An 11,080-nucleotide genomic window follows, 5' to 3' on the forward strand; every position below is an offset into this window, starting at 1 on the left:
CTGTTCCTGCCTCCAGTGAAGAAATGTTTTGCTCTGCTCCAATTCAGTTACTGTTCCTGCCTGCAATGAAGAATGCTTTGCTCTCCTCTAGAATACGTGGTAAGAAATGGAAGAATAATTGTGATTATAATTATCATACATCTGCTTCCAATGAAATGCTTTGCTCTGCTCTAGATAACATGGCAGCCGCCTAGCAGGAGATAGGAAGAACAAAAACATCTAATCATCAGAATTGTTACAACTGCTGCTTGTTAAAGAAATGATGACCACACATATACTCAGCAATCTTCCACACATGAACACGTACATGAACAAACATGTAGAGTTTGTTTCCAACTGTTTCGCTTGCCATCTTTCTTGTAACATCCATGTCAATAAGGGGAGTCGAAAAACTAAATCAATAGAGGTGGTGAGGAGAGGATAATCAGAGTGCAGTGGTGAATTGTACGAGACAGTTCCTCTCCTCTCTCCTCGCGAGACTTAAACTGGTGTCTTTGCTTCCTTTTTGTCCAGTTTAATGAATGTCTAATTGGTAAACCTGACAACAAGCAAGATCCTTGGCGGTGGAGGAAGCCTCACCATACAGAGGCAAATTTCTGAGGGCATAACGTTTGAAATTTTTCAAACCAACCTTTTTCTTGCTGTACAGCCTCGTAATTGAGGTGCTGAATCACTCTTTGCAGCAGTAGTGCTGGCTTGAGGTTCGTCAGCACCTTCTTCAGCCACTTCATCATCGTCGCCGGGCAGGATTTGATCATGAAGGGCTTTAGCTTTTGTCCTGACCATGTTGGTGTTCAAACTCACTGCTGTTTCCTGCAATCCGCTAACAAAGCTTCCAGTTGAACAATCCTCTTATTTCACGGAGTCACCACACATTTTGCTTCCATATTAAAAGTTATTGAAGTGGTTTTACGGATGTTTGCCACATCCTTCTTTATGTAGCACACCGTGGATTCATTCCCACCATAATAGCGCGCAACAAAAGCGTAACTTCTGGCATCTTTGATCATATCCAAAAGTTTTACTTTTTCGCTGATAGTCATCTTTCTCTTCCTCTCGGGCACTTCAGAGGAAGCTTCACATCAGCACAGTCCTTTGGCAGCATTGTGAGACAGTCAACAGCATAGAAAATGGGGTAAAGGAAAGACAAAGGAAAGGGTGGAAGGGAAGTTGTTGGTGAGGCTTCAATGATGCGCAGCCAATAAGCTCACGAGATAAATCCACACATGCTCTCATTGGTCGATGTCACAGCGGAAACCAGTCACATGCCTTGTACCAATGAGTCTTCCCGCAATATGGCTGTATTTTTCCAAATGTATTTTTTTTATGATTTTTTTTGTGATGGGTGGAAAACAACGCGAAAGACTGAAGCCGCAAAGTGAAGCGCGAAGTACCAAGGGAACCCTATAGTTCAGTGGTGCATGTTAAGTCATTGTGTAAGCTAATGCCAAGAGCATTCTGGGGTTTAACATGGGTCGTTCTGTGCCCTTGACATTAATGCTGTGCTAAATTATGGAAGCATGAACACATTAATGCACACATGGATCCATGCAATGTTAATGGTTTATGCTTATTGGGAAACTGTGTTTTAATGATGTAGCTACATTATGGAAGATAGAAATTGTGGAATCTTAATGTGAAATATTAATATTAAGGTTGCCTCTTTCCAATGTTTAATTATCTTGCAGCGCTTAATGTCAAACACTCTGGCCTCTACTGACCAGTAATTTTTTTCCATGTAAGCCTCTCTCCTGCATCTTCCTCTCTAACACCAAATTACCTCATGTCTTCCCTCACATCTATCAACCTTGTCTTTGGTCTACCTCTCGGTCCATCCTTAACACTCTTTTACCAATGTACTCACTCTTTCGCCTCTGGACACCGGTGTCTGATCTCTCAAACTTTGTCTCCAAAACATGTAATTTTGCCTGTCCATTTGATGAGCTCATTTCCATTCTTGTTACCCTTCTACCAATATCCGCATTTCTCTGATTTTGACTTGACCAAACCATTAGTTCCCTCTCTCTCACTCTGATGAGCGAATTTCTAATTCAATTTAACTTGGTCACGACCAGAGAGAACCTCAGCATTTTAATTTCTGCCACCACCATCTTTGCCTCCTGTTGTCTCTTAAGTGCCACTGACTCTCATCCAACTATCATGGCTGGCCTCACCACTGTTGTATATACTTTGCCCTTCATCCTAGCAAGAACTCTTCTGTCACATAACACACCAGAGATGTTCTGCCAGCTGTTCCAACCTGCTTGGCCTCCTTTCTTCACTTCCTTACCACAATCGCCATTGCTCTTGATTGTTCACCCCAAGTATTTGAAGTCGTCCACCCTCACAATCTCTCCTCCCTGGAGTCTCACTCCTCCCTCTCAACCTCACTTCCTTTTCCCTATGCTGCATCTCAATGTATTCCTTTCGCCTCTCCTCAGTCTGTTTGCTGTTTCACCACCAAGTCTCCTTCTCCCCTTTCCTACCAGAAGATCCACCAAGTACTCTCCTGGCTTTCTCTATGATCACCTTGGCTGTGGTAGCCCAGTCTTCCTGGAGCTCCTCCTGTCCATGGAGCGCCTGTCTCGCCGCTTTTCGAAAGGCCGCACAACATTCTTCCTTTCTCAGCTTCCACCACATGGTTCTCTAGTCTACCTATGTCGTCTTAATCTTCCTCCAAACCACAACTCATCCTACACACCAGCATCCTATGCTGTCGAGCTACACTCTCCTCGAGAACGACCTTACAGTCAGTGACCACCTTCAGATTACACAGTCTGCACATAATGTAATCCACTTGTATAATTCTACCTTCACTCTTGTAGGTTACTCTATGTCTCTGCCTCTTCTGAAAAAGTGTTCACTACTGCCATTTCTATCCTTTTTGCGAAGTCCACCACCATCTGTCCCTCAAAGTTCCTTTCCTGGATACCTATACTTAACCATCACTTCTTCATCACCCATTTCCTTCAACAACAAGTTCATTACAATCCACACAAATCACAACTCTCAATGTGTCTGGGATTCTTAGAACTACTTCATTTAGTTCCTTGCAGGAATTTCTTTTTCAACTCTGGGTCAAATCCTACCTGTGGGAGAAAGCCGCAAATCACATTGTACATAACCCCCCCCCCCCCCCCCCAATTTCAAGTTTCAGCTTTCAGCTGATATTCTTTTCACCGCCAAGACATTCTCAGCCAGCCCTACTCCATTTCTCTTCCCACCTACTCCAGGATAAAATAATTTGAACCCTGCTCTGAAACTTTTATCCTTACTACCTTTACACCTGCTCTCTTGGATGCATAATATATCATATTTTATCAACTTTATCATAATTTCAACAAACTCCTGAGCTTTTCCTGTCATAGCCCCAACATTCAAAATCCCTATACTCAGTTCGTTGTTCTTTGCATATTTCTTATTCTTCTGCCAAAGAATGTGCTTTCCACCTCTTCCTTGTCTTCGACCAACAGTAGCTGAATTTCCACTGAGTCCCTGCAAATGAACGGTGCTGGGGGTAGACGTTGCCAACATGGGCCACGACCAATGCAATATGGGATTCTTCAGATGAACACTCAGATTTCTTTGGCAAAATTTGATGCCAGAAGCCCTTCCTGATGCAACCCTGTGCATTCATCCGGCCTACAAGTTGCATTAGCTTGTGCCTCCATAGGGCTCCTCTGGCCTCAACAGAGACTATAATTTAAAGACCACATGGCACAGTAACTTGATGACAGGTGCGGGCATTCTAAAATAACCATAAAATCTGCAAGATGAAAGTAGGGGGCAAGATGCCCAAAATCTCTCTTGTTTCTCATACAGTCCAGACATTTTTTTTCTTTGCTCTTGCTCTGCTTGCTTTGCCTCTGTTGACTTTTTTTCTTGCTGATAAGGTCATTTTTCTTGTAAATTTTTTTTTAGAAGCACCAACTCTTTGATACTTTGAAATCTGTGGGACTGTATTTTTATTTACTGTTTTGTGGAAAATCAGTTGTTTCATCATTACGTGAGTGTGGCTTGCTAATTAGGATAAGCCTGGTATTAGCAACAAGACCAGCTGTCAAGATGCTTCCCTTTTCTACTGAGGACTATCATGGACTACTGCAGAGGGTGTCAATTCTGGAATCGAAAATCTGTCGTCTTGGAGTCTATGTAGATGTAAATGGACAGTCGAGGAATGAAACCACTCTCCAGATGTCTCAAAATGGTGAGCAGAAGTGTGCTAACAGCCACCTAGCTTAACAGCGTTGCAGGCCGCCTCAACACCAAGTGACTGGCCACAGACAGTCGTACCAGTGAAGACAAAGAAAAAAGGAATGCGAGTCAGTCCAAAATATTGATGTCAGACTTACAAATAGATTTGAGGCACTCTTACAAGGCCAGGAATCCTCATCCTCCACCACCACTTAAAGATATGAAATGAAATCATCCAAGAAAAAATTGGGACTCCAAACAATAAAAGTTGGTGATGAAGCCATCAAGGATGTGAAACGCTTTTGCTTTTTTTTTGTGAGAATAACGCCAAAGAACTGTTTTACTAATGACGCCGTGTCTTTGAGGTCTCTAAAAATCCTGGAGATCACTGATCAGCACCAAACTGTGAAATCTGTCATTGTGCACAGAGGGGCCCCTGGATGTTTGAAAACATCCAGCAATCAGAGGTACTGAAGCAAAATTTCATGGATCTATCAAAAGTGCATGGGATGGATGCTGAGGTTTTTATAAGCGGACCGCTCCCACTTGTATGATCTGGAGATAAACGTTGCTCGAGGCTCCGTCAATTGAGTAGGTGGTTAAGTAAGGTGTGTACTGCACTATCTGTGACGTTCATGGACAATTTCTGCCCTTTTTGGGAGTGTAAAAATCTTTACAAAGCAGACGGTTTCTGTCTAAATAGACAAGGGGTTAAGTTATTGGCTGCCACCATTTTCCACTATGTGTTTTTCACTGCTCTGTAAAGAAAATGTTTACAAAAATGAAGGTCAAAAGGATCCAGGTGTTCCCAAACAATCGGAGGAACAAGAGAGAAGGTGCACACAGATTCATTTCCGTCATCCAAAGAATCAAATGAGCAAATGACAAATGGAATGTGCTAGCACTTTTAATCTCCCACACATCTTCCTGCCGAATTTGGAGCCATCCACACCTCATAATTTCCCCTCTTTGACTGCGAACATCTGAACAATCTGCAGTAGATGTTGGGTCCCCCTCTCCGAGCCTGAATGCAATGTTGGGTCTGATGGATAGGTTGAAGACCATTGTCACCGTGAAGAATATCTGTAAATCTGACTGGTATTTACCAGGTCTTTTCCATAATAACTCAGACCCCTATGGAGATCAGGCATTTTTCATCCCTCGAATTACAAGGGACAGAAAGTTGGTCATATATATGGCACGAAAAAAGTAGAGCTTACAACTTAGTGAGGATGAAATGTATCGAACCTTTGTCTCCAGCTCTCTCTGACGAGCTCTTTTTAATATCAGGTCACTGGGTAAAAAAATCTATGTTGATTAATGACATAATTACAACCTATGATCTGGACTTTTTGTTTTTAAATGAAACATGGTTAACAGAAAGTAGCTGTAATCCCATTTTAACTGAGGCAACACCAGCAAATTTTAATTTTATGAACAAGTATCGAACAGGGAAAAAGTGGTGGTATTGCTGTTATTTTTAAATCATTATTTCAATGTTTTTTAGTTAAAGGTGACACAAAGGTTGTCATATTCATAATTTATAGACCTCCAATATACAATGGAACATTTATGGAGGATTTTTCAGAACTGCTGTCAGTTATTTGTACTGAGTACAACTATTTTGTCATAACAGGCGACTTTATTATTCATGTTGACAATAACGTAAGAACTTTCTGCAATACTAGACATATTTGACCTCTTTCAACATATTAAGAGTTCAACTCAGACTCAAGGCCACATCTTAGACCTAAATTCACAAATTCTCAAATTCGATTGACATTAAGGATATGGCTATTTCTGACCATTTTTTTTAACTTTTTGAATTAAAGATTCTTTCAAAAGTTCAGACAACCACCATCTCTATTACGAAAAGGTACATAAATGACAGTACTGCCACAACGTTTATGTAGAATATGGCTGTGCCACAGACTCTGAATCTTGAGACAGTTGATGAACTTTTGGACAATTTCCCCCCAAAAATAACAAATGCCATGAATGCTGTCGCTCCTGTTAAATGTATGACCATCCTGAGTCGACTGAGAACACAGTGGAGGAGCACAATGATGGTCAAGAGATTTAAATCAGAATGTAGGAAAACAGAACGCAAGTGTAGAAAAACTAATGTCCAAATTGACTATGACCTGTAGAGACAGTGTCTTTGTCATTTTAACCATGAGTTCGTTAGAGCGAGACAGCAAGACTTTTCCGAAATAATCAGTCAGAGCCTAAACAATACTCGTGCTCTGTTTGCTGCGGTTGACAAGCTCACAACGCCCCGAATCTGATCGATCCAGAACTCGTAACAGCTGACAAATGCAATGAGTATTATTGATTATTTTAGTGAAAAAAATACAATCCACAGAGCCTTTTGTTTCCCCATCCACTTCATCCAGCTCTTCCAGAGGAATCCCGAGGTGTTCCCAGGCCAGCCAAGAGACATAGTCTCTCCAGCATGTCCTGGGTTGTCCTTGGGGTCTCTTTCTGGTAGGACATGCCCGGAACCCCTCACCTGGGAGGCATCCAGGAGACATTCGGATCAGATGTCCCAACCACCTCATCTGGCTCCTCTCAATGCGGAGGAGCAGTGGCTCAACACTCAGCCCCTCCCGGATGACCGAGGTTCTCACCCAATCTCTGAGGGTGAGCCCGGACACGCTGCGGAGGAAACTCATTTCGGCCACCTGTAACCAGGATCTTGTTCTTTTAATAATGACTCACAACTTGTGACCATAGGTGAGGGTAGGAACATAGATCGACTGGTGAATTTAATGTTTTGCCTTTCGACTTAGCTCCCTCTTAACCACAATGGACCGATATAAAGTCTGTATCACTGCAGACGCTGCAGCGATCCACCTGTCGATCTCCCGCTCCATTCTTCCCTCACTCCTGAACGATACACCAAGATACTTTAACTCCTCCACTTGGGGGAGGATCTCATCCCTGACCTGGAGAAGGCATGCCACCCTTTTCCCACTGAGCACCATTGTCTCAGATTTGGAGGTGCTGAGTCGCACCCCAGCCACTTCACAGTCGGCTACGAACCGCTCCAGTAAGCGTTGGAGAACATGGCTTGATGAAGCCAACAAAACTACATCATCTGCAAAGAGCAGAGATGCAATGCTGAGGCCGCCAAACTGGACACCCTCGACACCTCGGCTGCGCCTAGCAATTCTGTCCATAAAAATGATAAACAATATTGATTACAGCCTTGGCGGAGTCCAACTATCACTGTAGACTTGTTGCCAGCAATGCTGACCAAACTCTGACAACAGTCGTAGGAGAACTGAACAGCCTAAATTAGGGGGTTTGGTACCCCATACTCCCGAAGAACCCCTCCCACAGGACTCCCAAGGGGCACGGTTGAAGGCCTTCTCCAAGTCCACTAAACACATGTAGACTGGTTGTCGAACTCCAAGCACCCTCGAGGATCCTGCCGAGGATTTAGACCTCGTCCACTGTTCCACAGCCAGGAAGAAAACCACACTGCTACTACTGAATCTGTGATTTGACTTCCCGATGGACCCTCCTCTACAGCACCACTAAATAGACCTTATCAGGGAGGCTGAGGAGTGTGATCCCTTGTAGTTTGAACACACCCTGCAGTGTCCCTTCTTAAAAAGGGGGACCACCACCCCAGTCTGCCAATCCAGAGGCACTGTCCCAGATGTCGACACGATGTTGCAGAGGCATGTCAACCAGGATAGCCCCACAACATCCAGAGCCTTTAGGAACTTCGGGCGAATCTCATTCACCACCGGGGCCCTGCCACCAAGGAGCTTTTCACCACCTCTGCAACCTCAACCTTAGAGACAGAAGAGCCCACCTCAGAGAACCATGTACTGCTTCCTCATGGGAAGGTGTGTCGGTGGAATTGAGGAGGTCTTCGAAGTATTCTCCCCACAGACTCAAAATCTCCGGACTTGAGGTCAGCAGTACGCCATCCTAACTATACATAGTGTATATGGAGCACTGCTTCCCCCTCCTAAGACGCCAGACGGTGGATCAGAATTTCCTTGAAGCAGTCTTGAAGTCGTTCTCCATGGCCTCACCGACCTCCTCCCATGCCCGGGTTTTTGCCTCAGCGACCACCGAAGCTGCATTCTGTTTGGCAAGTCGATACCTATCAGCTGCGTCAGGAGTCCCATCGGCCAATAGGACTCCTTCTTCAATTTGACTGCATCCCTCACTGTTGGTGTCCACCAACATGTTTGGGGGTTGCCGCCACAACAGGCACCGACCACCTTACAGCAACAGGTCCAGTCAGTCGCCTCTTCAATGGAGGCGCGAAACATTGTCCACGTGGACTCAATGCCCCTCGCCTCCCTCAAAACATGAGCAAACTCCTTTCAGAGGTGGGATTTGAAATTCTGACAGTGAAATCTGCCACCGTTCCCAGCAGACCCTCTCAATACGTATGGGCCTGCCGTGTCGGACTGACATCCTCCCCCACCATTGGACCCAACTCAGTACCAGGTGGTAATTAGTTGACTTTTTTCTTCACTCATTTGTCCAAGACAAGTGGCCACAAGCCCAATCACACAACCACAAAATCGATCATCGAACTCCAACCTAGTGTGTCCTGGTGCCAACTGAACATATGGACAATGGACACCCATATGCGTGAAAATGGTGTTCTTAATGGACAATCCGTGATGAGTACAGAAGTCCAGTAACAAAACACCATTTGGGTTCTCACGGGGAGGAAGCGTGTGCTTCCCAATCAAGCCCTTCCAGGTCTCACTGTCATTATCCACGTGGGCATTGAAGTCTCCCAGCAGAATAATGGAGTCCCCAGACTCTTATCTGTCATTTATGGATTTATGGAGCCGTACTTTGTCTACAAAAGCAGCAATCAAAAAAAGAAAACCAACACTGATGGGCACCCTTGAAATGCTAGATATTTAGCAAATATTGATGCTTCTTCTGCAAGGGGGAACAAATGCCAGTCCCTGCCCAACCTGAACGCAAAATGCTTAGTTCAGTTGGGTACCCTTCATAATTAAAGGATAAAAGCTTAAAAGAGGAAGTCATGTTAAAACAGCACCTATAAACATTTGATGTGGAAAAAAAACAGCCTGAAAAAAAAAACGTAAAGGTATATTTAACTTTTCGCTGAAACGGTAATTAATGAATTTTGAATCAACTGGGTTAGTTCCAAACACATTGCCTTCAGCTCATAGGTTTGATTTTGACACTTGTTATAAAAATCCTGCAATCCTCGTCTAATGTTCATTTTAGTCTATGCTGGAGACAGCAAAGAAAATGGATGTTTACAATTTTGAGACCATTTATTTAAAACATGGAAATTATTTCAATACGTCCACTAAAAATCTGAATTTAGAATCGTTTGGAAGCAGAATCAAAAGGAATCCCTCAAATTCATATGATGCCCAACCAAGCGCATGTATTTACCACGGACGCAGTCTATTGTGAATGAAGTAGCACACGATCAAGTCTGATCAAATGATAAGTTGTTTGATTGTGAAAAACAAATGATCAATGTTAGCAAGTATTTACATTTGAGTTGACCCACAGTTTGAGTTTATGTCACAGTTTGACTCAAGTTTAGTTTAACCTATAAGCAACCTTAGCTTTGGCATGAGAAGTACTTTATCGACGATTTGTCAACGTGATATTGGCTGATGATGAGCATTTTATGCAGACTGGTGGTCGGTTTTAAGGTCATAATATGCTTATACGATCAATGACGTCATTGACACCAGTGACCAAATTGTTGCATGGAATACCAAAGACTGTGATCCCTTTGCGTTAAAATCACATTTAATTATCTGAATGCACCAATTTATTACAGCTGTGTGAAGGTGCAACCAGCAATGTCCCGCTTCTGTAAGTTCTGTCATGAAATACGTACAGAAACGAATAAACGATCGTGCCAATAATAGCTTCGTTGTTAAGGCTTCTTTATATGTCTTCGGGCAGTGACCACACTGGCGTCACTACAGCTATCTCGAGCACAGTTTGCTTTTATATTCGAATGCAACCCCACACGCTCACTTTTGAAAATATACTGCAGACTTCCTCCAAGTAGAGGGTGTCTCTGTGGCTGGTATTGCCGAGGACACCAAATGGTGGAGATTCCTCTGCATTTTATGGCCATTTCCGGTAGTCATTATACTTTCCTTTCTGTAACAACGAATGAAGCAACAACAATGGTGACTGTGGAACAGTGTCTGATGGAATGGCCAGATTATACGTTTAACTACAGCACAAAGTTGATCAGGAAGGCAGTGGCATAGGTGGTATGTTGAACCAAGGGGAACGTGTGAAAACGTCATCACTGCATGTGACTAAAATGGACCACTCATGCGAGATAATCCCCGCGGCATTCTCTACGCAGCAAGAATTTATGCCGTGTGCGCATCAAGTGCCATGCGGGCCTATGAATTGGTTATGTGATGCAATGCAGGTGCTGATGCGCCTATTTGACAGAAAAGCATTGTGAAATGAGCTTCAGTGAAAAGGTTGCCAGTGAGTGAAATATCTCATGACTCACCTTTCAGCTACTGCCAGTAGTCTTTCTGGTCTGAAGGTTCCCTCTGTGTCAATGTACATAGCTTTACCTTCTCCACCCCCCTGATCCATGGGAAGCTGTAGGATGGACATAGGAAACTACCATTGTGAATATTTTTCTGACTTGTTACAAGACGAAATTTGTGAACTAGTGAGTCGGAATCAATTGAAATTGATTTGGATTTTTATGAGGGTATGACATCTGGTTGGATATCTATATATATCTGGACTGGTTGCTCACCAATTGCATAGAGACAAAGAGCCGCACTTGCAATCACACCTAGGGAGAATTTACAGTGTCCATTTAATGTTGCATGTTTTTGGGATGTGAGAGGAATGAACCCGGACCCCA

General features: G+C 43.5%; 1 protein-coding gene across 5 annotated transcripts in view; it reads right to left on the reverse strand.

Moving 5' to 3' along the window:
- The window catches only part of rad51 (RAD51 recombinase), a 70,502-nt gene that overhangs the window by 15,724 nt on the left and 43,698 nt on the right, over positions 1 to 11,080 (reverse strand). For all 5 annotated transcript variants that reach the window (XM_061811470.1, XM_061811471.1, XM_061811468.1 and 2 more), the window contains exon 6: positions 10,712 to 10,806. In XM_061811470.1, coding sequence (XP_061667454.1) covers positions 10,712 to 10,806 — 95 coding nt within the window. The remainder of the gene's footprint in view (positions 1 to 10,711; positions 10,807 to 11,080) is intronic.

Source organism: Syngnathoides biaculeatus, chromosome 23 (genome assembly GCF_019802595.1).
Source record: "Syngnathoides biaculeatus isolate LvHL_M chromosome 23, ASM1980259v1, whole genome shotgun sequence".
NCBI lineage: Eukaryota > Metazoa > Chordata > Actinopteri > Syngnathiformes > Syngnathidae > Syngnathoides > Syngnathoides biaculeatus.